This window comes from Pinus tabuliformis, chromosome 9 (genome assembly GCF_031772625.1).
Source record: "Pinus tabuliformis cultivar Carrire ecotype Pingquan chromosome 9, CPIR1, whole genome shotgun sequence".
NCBI classification, from domain to species: domain Eukaryota; kingdom Viridiplantae; phylum Streptophyta; class Pinopsida; order Pinales; family Pinaceae; genus Pinus; species Pinus tabuliformis.
Genome location: NC_142307.1, coordinates 889,754,708 through 889,771,725, shown reverse-complemented (window position 1 = coordinate 889,771,725; position 17,018 = coordinate 889,754,708). Strand labels below are relative to the sequence as shown.

General features: G+C 40.1%; 1 protein-coding gene and 1 pseudogene across 1 annotated transcript in view; one reads left to right on the top strand and one right to left on the bottom strand.

The window, feature by feature from the left end:
- Positions 1–10,095, bottom strand: part of LOC149151625 (THO complex subunit 5B-like) — a 44,629-nt pseudogene extending 34,534 nt beyond the window's left edge.
- The window catches only part of LOC149151624 (protein REPRESSOR OF VERNALIZATION 1-like), a 337,711-nt gene that overhangs the window by 158,471 nt on the left and 162,222 nt on the right, over positions 1–17,018 (top strand). The window contains exon 3 of the mRNA XM_089438337.1: positions 15,402–16,202. Coding sequence (XP_089294463.1) covers positions 15,402–16,202 — 801 coding nt within the window. The remainder of the gene's footprint in view (positions 1–15,401; positions 16,203–17,018) is intronic.

Here is a 17,018-nt window from a genome sequence, read left to right as displayed (position 1 = left end):
GCCTGCCCACTCATCATTCGAATAATCATGTGGTTTCATATTTCCGGCAGTGTATCTCAATTCATGAGAGATTGTGCCCTGAAGATATCTCAGAAGATTCTTGGCACCAATCCAGTGAGGCTCAACCAAATATGAGCTCACCATGCTAACTGCAACACAGATGTCCGGACGGAGGTTCTCCAAGAACATCAATGCGAATGAGTTTATGAAACTCAGAGGCATTTCCCAAATAAGGTCCGACATCACTACCATATAACTTCTTAAAGTTAAGATCCTTGAGGTAGTCACAGGCTTGCAACTTATCTTTCCATATTCAGAATCCAACTCCCTCTGTCTCCTATAAATGAGAGGGACTGCACCTGTCAGACATAGGTGCCAGTATGAGAGGTTTATCATCCACAACCTTCAAGTAATGGTTTGGATCGGTTTCACTCCTAGAGAATCTCAGCTGCATTAGACAACTATCAATCCTCTCATACTACGCCCGAGGTGTTTTTCTTCAAGCCATAGAGGGCTTTCTTCCACCTGTATACATAAGTCTCAAACTCCTCGGGTTGTTCCAAACCTGTGAACTTGCTGCATGAGGGGAATGGTCCCCTTATAATATTTTCCTTCGGTACATTTCAAACATGTACCTTCATGCTTTTATTTTATTTTATTTTTATTTTTTATTTTTTGAATTCAGGCATCCTAGTCACCATCTGACTCACAGACCTCCGATGTTGAGTCAATGGACATGGTCCCCAATGGACTTCCTCCAACTTGATACAACCCTGAACTCAAAAACATATTTAAAAGATCTATTTTCAAACACGTACCTTTTCATCGATAAGTGCCACTGTGTAACCTTTGACTTCCATTTCCGAGATGGACATCAGGTTCGATCAGGTACATAAAAGAGATTCAGGGGTTCCTTGCTTTTGAGGAAGAGTCGACCATTTCCTTGATGACCTGCATTACCAGTCATTCTTTTGATCATGGAAGATGTCCCAGGAATGATTGTTATCTTCATCAAGAGATGTGTCTCTGCCATTCAGACACTCCTTCGCATAACGGCTAAAATATTTCAACAAGGCATCCGCCTTTCCTTCCACCCTTAGATCCGAACTTCCCAATGAAGTGATCTTAAGATGGACCATCAGAATCTTCCACTGCGCCATTCTGATAACATTATCTGCTTTGACTTCACCCTAGGTGAATTATGAACCCATTGTTCCTTCTGTCTTGTCCCAACTGTCTTCGGTGATTGCTCTTTCACTCTTGCTTGGGCATTGTCTTCACCTCAGCTCTGATTCCATGTTAAGTTTTGGTATGTTCTATGCTAGAGCAATTTATTTTCATTTTCACAGTTAGCAATCACATCAGCATTACGATAAACTGCAGATAGAACATAAATATAAAACGCAGAAGACAAGCCAAGACAAGAGGACACAAGATGTGGCGCGAGCCAGGGACAAACCCCACTATGTGTGGGGAAACCCTTTGATCAAATCTTCTTTTATCTTCAAAGTTCAGCAGAGAGAGAGTGAGAGTACATATACATCATCAGTCAAAACTTTGACTTGACAAGATAAGAGAAGAGATCTTCATCATGAAGATGATATAATGAGGTAGCAGATCTGAATCTCTGATGACAAGGACTGTAGATCTAAACTTAGGTGACGACATATTTCTTCAAGGTGATTTCATCACCGTACTGCATCCAACCATGCTGCATCCAATCATGCTACATCTTCCAGAATGCTGTCCTTTTCCGGCAGTACTAGCTGTCGCTGCTATATGAGCTGGTGCATCAAACTTCAGTTCTCTTCCTTTATTCAGTCATGCTCCAAGTTGAGGTTTCAGTACTGCCATACTTGCAAGACTGATTTGCGCAACCCTTAACACAATCTATGTTGCTGGCTATGGCCTGTGGCTTAGCCCAACAACAAGTAAGGTCTACATATTGACTCAATACACAACAACCTTGCCTCCAAATGTGTTGTCCCACACTGCCCTTGACTGTTCCTGGTTAGGGCACTTTAGCACACTGCAACAACCCTCAAACAGTCCATGAACAGTCCTCAAACAGCCTTCAATACCTGCGGCCCACCTTAGTGTGATCCCTCTACTTCAACGCTGGAGATTAGGGCACAATACAGCCCCAAAACAGACCCACGCAAGTGTTTAGCTGTGGTGGTATGGCCTGCGGCCTACCACACAGCCTACCTGTAACTTACGTTCTGCCCAAACAGAGTTCTCTTACCCTTTCAACGTGCCACAACAGACCTGCCCTACTCCTTACCTAACTCGGCCTCCCAGCAAGTGAGAACAGACTTCAATACCGCTGAAGTGTCCTCTGCCTGAAGCCCAATCTAAGGTAAGAAGTTCGAGTTCCTTTTCGTATAAGGTCTAACCATGAACAGCGTATAAGGTCTCTGTTTGCTGTGTGGATCATCCTTATAAGCTTGCGGCTTACTGTGGTAAGGGCATCATCTATTGCTGCGTATTAGGGTCTCCTCAATGGCTGTGGATCTAGCCTTACCCAAGCCTTCCTTTGTTGCAGATAGGGCCTTCCCTTTAGCTGCGTATGCGGCCTCCTTTACTGCGGCCAGATCTTCTTCAACTGCATACAGGTGTCTCTCCTTTCAACTGCGGCTAAGTGAACTTAGTTGACTGCGTCTAGGGTTCTCATAGAAAACCCTTTCCACTACGTCCTCCTTGAGAGAGGACAACCCAAACAAGTGGAGAAGAGAGATCATATGAAGAGTGTTCTCAAATGACTTCAAATCCTCCTCTATTTATACTAAAAACGAGGAGGTTGAATAGACACGTCGACTGGGCTTCTAGAGCCTACATAAGAACTGGTCGGCTTGACTATAATTACATAAACAAAATAAATTCATATCTCCATAAATACTTATCGGAATCGGATGATCTTTGGATCAATCCTACACCTCTCGACGAGAGGGATCCAATAAAAATATCAGCTGCCATAAATAAGCCGACCCACATGGAGTTTGGCCCTAGTTGCCAATTTAACACTCAAGAGCATCAACACCATGAAGCCACCACCAATCAATTGGATTCTTCTTCCTGCATCTATCGGCCAAAGCTGCATGTGAACCAAAGACACCTTGGCCACATGAAAATTAGGCAAATTGAGATCGTATGTTAGAGGCTTCTTCTGTACAGCCATAAATTCTCTTGACAACGGTCAAGAATCCTTTGAACACCTTTCTATCTTGGAAAGGAGGCCTCCTTCCTGTTGTGGGATCATACCATTTTGGATTAACTGCATAAGCTACCATATGAAGAGGGGTGTTTTAGTTTATTCCACCACCCATGTATAAACTCTTTTAGTTGTGGCCATAAAGTAGGATCCTTCCTATTTGCGACGGTTTGGATCCTCTCACACATGAAGTCCATGTTCTCATAAATCTCACCTAAACATGGATTATATGTGAATGCACATCGGATCATATCATAAATTGGTTGTATAATTTCCACAACAAATTTGGCATCAACCCAAAAATGATCATCCAAAATCAACCTCTTCACCTCCAAAGCTGCATCTGAGGTAGATAACCTCCACTAGTCCCACATATCATTGACAACTATGGCAGATAAAGCCTCCTTCATTTCCACAAGCCACCTAAGTAAAATGTAGTAAGTTGCAAATCTAGTATCTGCTAGTTTTAGAAGCTCCATTTTGGCATGCTTGCGGTAAATGGTTTATGATTCATGATGGTTGCATATAAGCATTTGAATTTTGTGGCCATTTTCAATTAATGCTTGAATCCATTCAATTTTCCCAACGTCCTTCAATGCGTTATTCAAAGAATGCACTGCACATGGTGTCCAAAAAATATGCCTGTGCACATCAAGGACAAAATTAAAATATTAGTAAATCAAAATGTTTATTGTTAAAAATTAGAAAACAAATCAAACTTGTACACAAAATAAAAAAATGTAATTCATGTAATTTAAATATAAAATAAATCAAACTTGAAAATTGAAACTTGTCACTAACTTGTATTGCTTCTGAACCATTGCCCCTGCTGCTTTGCTCACTGGAGTTGCATCAGTAATAACTTGAGCAACATTGGATGGTCCCACCTTTGCAATGACATCACATAATTGGTCTTTCAAGAACATAGTGTTCTTTTCTTGACTAGAACCAACGTTGCGCGAAGCGGGGACGTTTTTTGGAAGTGGGAATGCGGAAGCGTCATTTCCCAAAAATCTAGGAAGCGAAGCGTCTGCTATATATATATATTTGCATTTATATTAAAAAAAGCATCCAAAATACCAAATTAGCTGTAGAATGCATGAAAACATGCACATTTGTACATAAATCAAGATAGATGTGGCATCCATTGTACATCAATGATTAATTATTCCATCATCAACCATATAGAATCTAGATTCCTCTTCTCTTGTCTAGTGTTCCCTCTACTTCAATTCTATAGGGATATTAGTCATCATTGCCTAATTTTGATCAAATAGCTTAATCCAAGCCTTATAATATGGTAGAGAAAGCTTAACATGCCTGATCAATGATTTTGACTTGAGTGAAGGGTACATAATTACTAAGGCCATGACAAAGGAGTTCAACCATCAACAACACCAACACTGGGTTACATATAGGGCTTGGTGCTCTTGATTAAATGAAAACCACGTGCCCTCATATATGATATAATCCAATAAAATGCCACAATCCGATTGATTATGAAAACTGTTAAGTCTGTTGAATTTGAATGGGATATGAAATTCTATTTTCTCCATATCAAGTCTGATGAGGTTGGAACCACTCTCAAACATCTTAAGCCATTTCACGGTAATGTTAAAGATTTAAGTCAAAGGATGGAAATGAAAGATAAAGGAGAATGTCACTTTTACTTTAAGAATTTAACATTACCATTAGGGAGCATTTAGGAAGCGTCTAGGGAGCATCAAGGGGCACCTTGGGAGTGTTTGGAAAGTGTAGTTCCTCACATAACAGTTTGAAATTTTCAGAAAAACAAACAGAAAGTGCCGCGAGTCAGTGTGAACCATCCACCTTCTCTTGGATCCGCTTGTGATCCGCGATGGATACACGCTCAAACCTCCACAAATCCATACTCGATCCTTTCCGGAGCTGTGGATCAGGCAACAGGAACTGCAGATTGGGCCCCCATGGATCCAAATTTCCAAGAATCGCTAAAAGAAGGCATTGGATCCACGGTTCTGCTGAAGGATCGGTGGCGGATTTGTACGGGACATGGTTCTGCCTTTAGATCCTTGGGGGGCGGGATGGTTCTTGCAACACTGACCGGAACAATTAATGGCCCTAAGAAAATAAGGACTAGACAGGGAAGAGACAATGATGTTTATCAATGGACGATTCGTACAATCATTCCATCCATCTATGACAATTGAACATCCATCTACACTCCAAGATGCCTTCAAGGGTGGCATTGTCTTCTCAAGAGAGACTTTCTCCTTGTCCACCAACACAATTCGTTTCATTACTAGAGGCTTTATACCCTGGAGGTCCATTATTAATAGCACAAACGATTTGCTCAAAATAGGGTGAACGCACTGTTGGACATTGGATAAACCAACGCTTCCCATGTGTTTCACGACATGGACTAACTGCCTCTCATGGAACCTTATCTCTGGCGATGCGATCGTTGACTAACACCTGTGGGTTTTGGTCTAACGACAATCGTGATTCCCAACAAGTGGTATCAGAGTGTAGGTCGCGAGTTTGATACACACGTGGCTCGCGTTGCGGGGGAGATTGTTGGACATTGGATAAACCATCGCTCCCTGTGTGTTTCGCAACATGTGGACTAACCGCCTCCCATGGATTCTTATTTCTGGCGATGCGATTATTGACTAACACTTGCGGGTTTTGGTCTAACGACAATCGTGATTCCCAACACAGGCTACATTGAAGAGTGCCACATGCAAGAAAAATCTTGTTATTGCAAGATCAACACCCTCCTTACCTTTCACATCAAACATGTCATAAAGGCCACCAAGTTTAGGCTTCTTGCGTGCTTGACTGGTAGTGCTTTTTGATGCTCTAGATGGCACATGCTCATCACCAACTTGAACTTCAACATCAAATGGTAATTCTTCCTCATTGGAGTCGTCATTTTCATGAACATTGAGACGTGGCTTGGAGATTGCCTTGCTTGCTTTACCATAAGCCCTTTGTTGCTCTCTTTGGCACTAGGGAGTCTAGTAGGATCACCTGGGTCTTCAGTGCAAGCATCAACACCCTTCCTTGGTATCTGCATAAAATGAGCTTCAAGTCTGGTATAACTCCCTTTCCATTCAAGCTGCCAGAAATTGCATTTTATTGTTGCTGGCCCCCCAACACCCTTAGGAGGTTTTTGCCGATCCACATATTTCGAAAGTGGATATTGTGAATTTTATGAAGAAATTTTTGATTTTGCAAATTTTGGAAGACAATTTGCTTAACAAAGTTCTAAGTAAAATTTATGTTAATAGAGGTTAAATAGTTAATGGACAACAAGAAGCTACAAGTAAAGATTTCTCTATGACTAGAACTGATACAAATAAAATTATTTGAATTTCACATATTTGTCAAAGTAATTATACAATAGCCACAGATACTACGAGTGCCTAAATTATGAAGTTTACATAACACAATTCTGCCATAAACAACGCAATTTTCACGTCTACATGATATCTCTACTCTGAATGAGTTCATTGGAATGATCAACTATCATGAATAATGAAACTAATAATTGATAATAGAATATGAATTCCCTTTAGACATCCATGGGATTCAAAATCACCTATCCCTAAAAAAATTAAAATTAAAAATCTAATCACCAGAAAGGTAAACGAGAGTTTTATCCACCTAGAATGTGAGACAAGGGACATGTTGATGATGTTGAATTTTAGCAACCAGGTGTTGGTTGAAAACTTCTCTTCAAACCAAACTAAGAATAACACTTGAATGTTGCCCAAATGGTTTAATGGTGAAACTGAGGGACATCATTCCCTATCATTATAACTTGAAAAATTTGAGTTGTTTGGCAACTCCTGTGCACTGCTAGATGGATTAATGGAAATCTGAGAAACACCTAGAGTGACAATACCCTAACATCTTAATGCTTCCAGAGGGATAAATTTTGATCTGATTGATGCTTTCACTGAAGGGTGTGACCATACTGAGTGATCCTTTTTACAATATCTTGTTCTCAAACTTATCAAATTCATGATTAATAGTAGGTTACTTATCTTTGCACCAATTAGCTTACAATATTTCAGGTATTACGGTGGATAAGAGAAAATAAAAAGGAAGAGAAAAATATATACATAACATATGCAATGGTCATGTCAACAAATGATCTCTATGATTGGGATTGTGATTTTCAAAATTTTAATAACTCTGTTTGTCACCACATATATGTAACTAGAAGAATTTACATGAGAGATCATGTATCAAACATCTGAAAGACTATTAATTTGCTAATTTAGTTTTGCAAACAATGAACAAACAAAATTAATTCATGTTGCACGGTATAGCAAGCCAGAAAACTCAAGAGTCAACTACCTGTGAATCTTCAAGCACAAATTGCATCTTTGTGGAAAACAGGTTAGAGTCACGAATTGCATCTCCTGTGTTGAATTTCCACGACCTTGGATCTAGGATAGAGTCTTAAAATCTCCGACGCTACCAAACCAAGAATCACAACAATACTACTTTGCATAGCGGAATATAAACAACAGTTAATCTACTAGAGCACAGAATATAGACAACTTCTTACAATTTTTAACCCAACTTCGTTATATTAATCCAACTGATATAATACAATAGTCTAGGGCTCCCGTACCAGGGATAATGGCCTTCATACATCCATTAGTACAAGATACAAAACTGGGGCTTGGTGTTAGTACATTGACGACCGATCTGTCGTCAAGAAGATACTCTGACCATCTGGCTAATGTAGCACACTCTCTCAGCGCCTCTCGGTTGTACCTTGTACTTGCTTGATCCTTCGGCTCCCGATCCACAACTCCTGCCTCTATCAATGCTCCAAGTCTATCTGGCCATTGAATCTCGGCTATCCAATCTGCGCACTAGTTGATCATTCGTCCATAAACTCATCAACAAATCGAGACTCTTGTCGAGTTGTTCACAACTCCACTTGTGAACAACTCTCAACTGCCCACTACTGCTCCTTAACTACTTAGGGACTTCAGCCCATTATGGTCTTCTTGTGTTGCACCAATGAAGACCAACATAGGGCATGGAGGGCTTCCACCTATCACTACAAGATGTCCATCTCCCACAATGAACACGGGTTAGGAAGACTGCCATCATCTGCTATAGAAATCCTTTTCCACACACAAGTCTCGAGCTCCAAAATTGCTCCTCTAGTTCGTCAACTCTTGGGCTCAACAATTACCACTCTTGCAACCATCTAAATCCATGAAGATGGTGCACATTGGGCTCCAACTTGAACACTATCACGCTATCCTCCAATAGACCATAAATGCCCAATCCAAGTTCACACTTGGTCCACTCTCACGCTGCCCTCCAATAGTCCACGAGTGGCCAGTCCACGTTGTAGCATTTGCACCTAACTAGGGCATCCTCACACCTAGGAGACCCTTCTATTGGCTGCCCACAAGCTTCTCCACATCTGCCCTTTGCTTTGCAATAGAGGAGCTATTGCACAAATCTAGCCATCAATGCTTCACTGCAAGTTCTGCTCCTAATTGGGGTATACAACATTCCATGTTAACCCCAACACGTGGCACCCACAAGCTGCTTTTCAACCGATCCAAAATAGGGCATAAACTATGACCCAACACAAGACCTCAATGGAGAAAATACATATCTCTATTTTGCTGTTCATGGGCAGTGTTCTGATCACTGTTTAGGGCTCCCATTGCAACCTACAACAACCCAAACGCTTGCTCAAAACACACTTCAATTGATGCGACCACCTCCCCTTTACAAGCTAGGTGACCTTGCTGTGTGAGGAGGCACCAACAACTCCACGTTAGGGTTGTTTTGACCCTCAGAACACCACCTACAGGCTTGCGGCCTAGTCATCACATGAAAGTCCCTTTCTCTACTTGTTTTAGGGGGATTTGTTGTGTTTTGTTGCCCCGAATAGCCCCTTATCCATGCAGCCCTTCTGCAAGGTATGTCGACCTCTTTCCAGTACTTTAGATAGTTGATCTTGACCTCCAAACGACACTTCACACCTTCGCTGGCTTGTCTTCCTTGTTGCGGCCCTCAACACATGTATTTCTTCTCCTCTGCTCCTCTTGACTAACTCAACCTCCCTCCACATTGGAGCAACCCTTCAAACATAACTTAAAAGACCCTTACGCAACCTTTTCTTCTCGCTGAAGTGCTCCTCCATCTGCGGCCCAAACTAGGAAGGTATGCTGAGTTCCTACAATCATTTCATGAGCTCTTGCGTTTCACTCTTTTTTGGATGATCAAATGCCTTCACAACACCTCTTATTTATACACCAACAAGAGGGCTTCCTCAACGTCATTCTAGGGCTTGAACAACTGTCACAAGTCATTTTTACACCAAGTCGACCTTGACACTTCATGTGCAAACCCATTAATTAGACTTCAAAAATTCATATCTCCATTTCTACAACTTGGAATTGGATGATTCTCGTTGCTTTAGATTTGTCTCGTCAAGAGCTATCATCCTCATCCATCATATGTTGAAATGTGGTCATGGTTTTAGCCCAAATCTTGATGGGTGCAAAACCCCAAGCTTGGGTTCCAAGCCCACTAGTGACTCTTGTGGTGCTTTGCCATCCAATCCCTGAACCCTAGGGCTTGGAGTACCTCCCAAGTTACTCAAAAATCAACATCCTGCACACCAACGAATAAGGCGCCTTGTGGAAAAAATGTTCTCCTACACATCAGCGAACAAGCCGCCTTGTGGAAAAAATGTTCTCCTACACATCAACGAACAAGGCGTCTCCTGCACACCATCGAAGAAGGCATTTGAAGGCGTCTTTGTGGAAACCTCCAGTCTCGTGCACCCACACCAACGAATGCCGCTCAAACACACCAGCGAATGCTCGCCATCTCAAATCAAATGCCGCCATTGAAGGGTGAACAAAATGAATGGCAAAATCGACTTTTAGGTTTTACGGTTTACATTTTGACTTTCAACAAATTTTCTTATTAAAATTTTAATTCAAAATCATTCCACATGAACCCTAAAGAACCCGATTTTGGGATTCCACCTACCTATTATCAGGGTTCGGTGTACCCTAAAAGACAAACGAACCCAATTTTTTTTAATGGAGAACTTGATTCTTACTAGCCAAACTCGGTTCTTATGGGTTCCTTTCAGAAGCACTCGTACACGAATCCGGTTTTTGGGGATGAGAACCCGAGACGTGTTCGAGAACCCCACCCCCGGGTTTTCAAATCCGTGCAACATAGGTTGTAATCTACTGCTGTTGACTGTCTCTGCCCCCTAGAAGGATTCGCTAGCCCTCTGGAAGAATTTTCCCAACACTCAACTCTTGAATCAATCTCTCTTCTAGCTGGATCAAATTGCCTCCTTGAGTTTCTATGCAAGTCCCTGGGCAACCTCCTTGTGGAATACTCTACCTCTCTCAGTTGACTCTTCCGGCACTAGAAAATCCACAGTATATCACTGCCCGTACTCCCTCTCTGTCTCTGTGTCCCTTCTAGCTCAAACTACTCTTCCCTGCTTTGCTGCTGTAGCTAGATAGTTCGATTTGCTAAGGAACTCGACCTCGCAAGTGTATTCTCCATCTACTCACCGAGTTGCTCTTATAATCTCTCTCTGGTGAACCAACGACCATGATTAGATCCCCATCAATGGCTAAGATCATCTTCAACTTGATCCATATGAGTTTCTAGAGAAGTCTCACATTTATCAATTAATTGCTGTTAATTAATCACTTTTCCTAAGTTAGATTTAAGAAATATTTAATTATTGATCAATCAACTTAGTTGAGGCATTTCTAGGTGTTTTCTCTTGAAACTTTTTCTGGATTCTGGAGATCTTGTGTTCTTTAGCCTCTCTGAGCAAAGTTGAGACTAGAAAACTTGTCTGATGCTACAAAACTAACACAACATCAGGTTCACCTTATTCTCACATGGGGTCCAAGTGCCTCGACATTTTTTTTGAAGTTGAACCTATGCTACAAAAAAATTTGAAAAAAATAAAAAATTGTCCATCACATGAGATATATAATACAACATATCTGTTGATTAAAAGATGAAAGAAATTCAACATGCGTGCATGCTCCAACAGATTGATAGATTCATAATCATAGAATGCATGGGTTTTCAGATATACTCCAAGATAGACAAACTCTAAATGCGAATGTAAATGCCTCTTCTCCCTCCTTTGAGGCTGGAATTGTCGATGGAGGAAGGCATGAAACAGATCTAAATTATTTTGATCAGAAGTGGGAATTGCTCATGAATTACAAAAAGAGGTTACAGGTTTGGAGGCTTTCACTTTCTGAGAACTGTATAAATTTGCAGCCCCTCGAGGATGAAGGTTCTTCTCTTTAGTTATCTATAGCCCATTTGGATCATTTGCAATACCTGGCATGTAATTATGATACACTCCTAGATAGACAAACTCTAAGTGTGGATTTAAATGTTTCTTCTCACTCTTGGAATTGCCGATGGGGGCAGGCATGAACAGATGTAAACTTCAAAACAGGGTATTGCACAGTCCAGAATCCCTTCATGAATTACAAAGGAGGTTACAGGTTTTGAGGTTTTCTCGCCATGTGAATGAACAGTCCCCCCACTCAGCAGGTGTTGACAAGATTGTACCACATTTCGTTGACTTAGAAAATTTATCAAATGGCCAAGTTTCCAGTGGAAAGTGGAACAAAACTATGGAATCTGGATACAAAATTGGTATCCTGTAGTGGTGCTTTATACGACAAATCACAAATGTTAGTGACAAGCAGTGGATTACCAAAGATAAGGTTAGTATGCTCCAGGATCAACTGTGTGATGCAAACATGAGGATGAACAGCAATAAAGGGTCTACTGCCCTGTGCATGAATCAGATAGTTTGCCACATGATGACAAAAGCATGCTGCAATCCCCGATTTGTACTGAAGGACATCCACCTAGACTTGGTGATAAACATTAAAAGATAACTCAGTCTGCTGGATATGAACATTTGTCAATGATAGAATGGGTGTTTGAAATCTTGTTAGCTGAGGAGAAAAAATATTTTACAGAAAACCCTGGTCCCCCATTCAACGTCAATAAAAACATGAAAAACATTGGCACCTACCTGCAAATCTGCCACTGCTGGAGAAAAGTATTGAGCAGTGAAGAAAAATGAAACTCCATGCCACAAAACCCTGAAATCTCCTCCTCCTTGGCAGTCAGAAACCCTGTCCCTTTTCACAAGGTTGAATTGCTGAGCTCAAAGCGTGAAATGAGGGAATTTTTTTCCGACTTATATGCTACCCAGCGAAATCTTCCCAAGTTTTTGCATTGACTCGTGATTAAATCATGACTTTTACGATTTAAGTGGGAGTTTTTTGATTTCGACAAAATCGCCAAAAAATCGGCCGATAAAACCGGTAGGCTGAGAAAACCGCAATTTGCCGATGTTATCGGAATTAAATTGCGATTTTGGTAACTGGAAGTATGGTAATTGATACTATAGGTGGGAATGTCAATGGTAAATGTAAATTAGGGTAGAGAGTAGAACCTTAGATGGAAGAATCTCATAACTTGTCATGGTCAGTAGTCCTCCTCAATGTTAGAATCATCAGAAAAATAACCATCACAGCCACTGCTCTCTTCTCCATCCTCTATATCCAATCCAACATCTGCATTTTCTGGGGTGGTGGATGACCCCTCAAGAGGATCACCATTATCAAAAGGGACTGGCTTTAATACTTGTTTCTTAAGATTTGGGTTGGCAAATGCCAACTCAACACTGCTGTCCAGATCCATGTCATTACGGAATACGTCCCACATCTTTGTCTTTTCCTTCAACTACTCCTCTCTCTGCATGTAAATAAGACGGAGTTTGGTGTGCATGATTCAAATGTATATATGTAGCTTTAGAAACACCACAAATAGAAAAATAATCAATATTGTTTTCAAATTTGAGAAGATGTGCAAATAATATTATGTTTTCCCTAAGAAACATGCAGACATTTTTGTTACATTTTGTACTTGCTATTTTGTTGAGTAAGAGGATTACGATTATCTGTATTATATTTATATGATATATGTTTCTATAATAATATGCCTATGCCTATATATTAACTCAATAATTTACATACGATGATGGGCATGGCTTTTCTGGATTGGTAACAAAAGCTGGAGTAGAAGAAGATGCACAAAGTCTGGGGTTTTATGGCTACCCCTTATTTCTGCTTGGATATGGCAGTACAATTCTGCTGTGCTTTTTTGACAACATTCCTCTCGGAGAAAATATATACAAAGCCAGCTTACTTAAAACCTCGGGATTCCTACTGATAAAGTCTATATTAGTCATCTTGCCAATGCCAGCTTAGTTGACAAATTCTATTCAGGAAACTGATAAGAATATCAAAATTGATATAAGAATGTCAAAAATGTCCAAAATCCAAACTATGATGTTCAGATATCCTCTCATGCTGTCGTCTAATCTGGAGCTATTCAACAAGGATGCAATCATTGCCATTCTGTTGCTCCTTGGGCTCCAAAAATTATTAGCCATCTCTTGCAGCTAGCTCAACAATACCATTGCCTCTGACATGTCGTGACTTATCTTAGGTATATGTTCTGTTTTAGGCACATGAGAAACATGTGTCCTAGTGTGTCATGTGCCTGACACATGATACAGACACTTGGCCCCTAAGGGATGTGTTCTGTAACGTAGGTTTCATCCATTCCTGGGATCTTCAAAGAGCCAGGATAAATCTTTGGAAACCATTTTTCAGGCTTATGAGATCTCCACAGTAGGCTGGAACCTGCATTTTCAAAGGCTGCTGCTACACCATCATTATCACAGAATCCAAAAGGGGTCTTTAAGGCCCCCTATATAGAGAGCAATCTGAATATGACTGCAGGTCACAGTCTACCAGGCAGCATCTCCTCTGCCTACTTTGACAATCTATTTTCCCACAACTGTTCCTTGTGTTAGTACATCACTCGGTGGAGCTCCCTGTCTTCTCTAGGGAGAGTACAAACATGTCAAGCTACTAAAGGCAGGTCCCTTCCCCATCACTGCTTCCCCATAATGATCTGCTTAGTTCTTGTTCCAAGTTCTAAATTGTGGTTGCATGTAGTGGTCAGTTAAAGACATCAGTAGGACACATGGTTTGCAGCTAAAATTCAGTCTGTAATGGTGATTCTTGCAGGTATTGAGATATCTTTATGATGCCATTTGTTGACTGTTATTTCAAATTTATTTAAGATCCATTGCTACAAATCCTTTTTAAGACACATCTATTGCAGATGGGGCTTAAGTACCTACTGATTTTTTCTATCTGAATAATCTTCCACTTTTTGTTTAGTCAATCAAGATTGCCATCTTGCCCTATTATAATTGTGGGAGCCTGGAAAAGTTGTTTGTCTTGCCTTTCTTGCTTTTTCTCTTTGGAAAGAATTGATGCATGTTCTTCACAAAGCTGTTGTAGTGACTATTGAGCATAAGTATGCCTAACCATCCTCCTCACTTTTTTAATCACTTGACAACTATGCCTAATCATGCTTCTCACTTTTTTAATCACTAGACAAAATGAATTTGCTGTATGGCAATAACGGTTGCCTGTAGCTTATTTGAGATTGAATGAAGGGGAATCTCTGAATTAATTTTTTCTATGCTGTCTTGTTTTAAATTCTATCATGTAGTGCAAGACAATCAATTGATATATGGCAATAACAGTTGCCTGTATCTTATTTGAGATTGAATGATGGGGAATGTCTGACTTAAATTTTTCTATGTTGTCTTGTTTTAAATTCCATCCTGTGGTGCAATGCCAATTTCTATTAGATTGTTATAATTGGAAAGTCTCAACTCCTATGTCAAAAGGTACAGAAGCAGAGTTTGTGAGATTCTCATTTTCTATTGATATTAAAAATGATGTTTATATTCACCATTGCCACTTGAGGACACAGTTCCTTCAAGTTTCCTATTAGAAAGTGGAAAAATCCATGTCCCAATTCTTAACTGCTTCAGAAATTTCCAGACAACTAGAGCTTGTATTTTTCCATTTTTGTTGTAGTCTAGAATAATATTTATTTTTAGTACATTTTATATGCACTTTGCTTAGATGGAAAATGGCGCTTGCCATATCTTAATATGAAAATTATATGGCTTCATGTAGCATGCATATCTGCTATTAACATTGGTTGAAATGATTTTAATTGACATTTTTTTTTTGTTTTTTTCTAGGATATAAAGCAAGCAAAAGATGGCTCTCTTGCTGTTGTAGGCCAATGGTTTTACCGGCCCGAGGAAGCTGAAAGGAAAGGAGGAGGAAGCTGGCAAGCACGTGATGCACGTGAACTATTTTATAGTTTCCATCATGATGAAGTGCCTGCAGAATCTGTTATGCACAAATGTGTTGTGCACTTTATTCCACTAAACAAGCAACTTCCTCCCCGCACAAAGCATCCAGGCTTTATTGTGCAAAAGGTTTATGACACAGTTGCGAGAAAACTTTGGAAATTGACTGACAAAGATTATGAAGATTCGAAGCAGAAAGAAATTGATTTGCTAGTGCAAAAAACTCGCAAGGCTTTGGGAGAACTCCCTGATGTTGAGTCAGATGAATTTGCCCCTGATCTAGAGGAGTCTGAAATGAACAAAAGACAGGTTCGAAGGAAGACTGTGACACCTATAAACACATTTAGAGATGAAGATGCAACAGGGAGATCAGAACCGTTTGGAAAAGCAGAAACACCAGGAAGCTCTATGAATGATGGACAGTGGGGAAATGCTTCTGAGACTTATACCATTCTGTCGAATCAAAATGTACTAACTGGAGTGAAGTCACGTGATAGATGGTTGGAGAAAATCATGGAAGGGGTGAAGCATATATGCAGTTTAAATAGACAGATAGATTCTCTAGACAAAATGCAAGAAGACACTGAAGTGAAAGCTGTTGATGCAGATGGAGAATCCGAAGAGAAGGTTCATAAGACTGCAGAAAGCTCGGAGGGTCCCCAAGAGAAAATAACTGAGGACAGTAAGGTATTTCCATATTTCTTGATCAAATTTGGCATTCTTCTTCCATTTTGACGTATGCTTTATGTTACTTGTATTTTTCATCTTATTATGCATAAATCTTTATGCATGTTACTGAATTTAAGGTCAGTTTTGCCTTAGAAGGCCTGGGCAGTATATATGTTTAGAAATAAATATTTGTGAGATAAGATAAAAATATTTTATAAATGTCAAACAAAAGACCACAAAATAGATCAACGGAAGTAAAAACCATATCCGGTATCTGTTCAAAGTGGGAATGCCAAGCCATCTCCTAAAACAATGCTAAAAGCAGAAAGATAGTGAGATTCAAGATCTAAGAGTTGGTTAGAATCTAGCTGCTGGATATCTAGTTAAAGAAAGCTAACGAATCTGAAAGAGGAAATCTAAGAAATGGTGCAGGTACAGTAGAAGTGCTATAAACTGAATGGTCTGAAAATCCTGGTACTGAGCGAAAGAGGAGATGTCAAAATCTGATGTGTTGATCGCAAAAATAATCAGTTAGTGAATTTGCAAAGTGTTGCTACATGTTCTAAATATTGCTGCTCGGCATATCTTTTTTGTGGCCAGAATTCCCCTTTGTGAAAATCAAATCATCCCCCTTGCTAAACAAGATCACCCACCACCTGAGTCCTAGCACTTGTCAAGGAATGCTTTAGTCTGATATAATTATGAATGACTGTTTAATGAGGCACTATTCAATATAATTTGTCAAATGTGATGACAGTTAACAATTTTCTTCTTGGCTGTTTGATGAATTGATAATTGTGGATTGCTTCATGTGATAAACAAGGCATCATGATA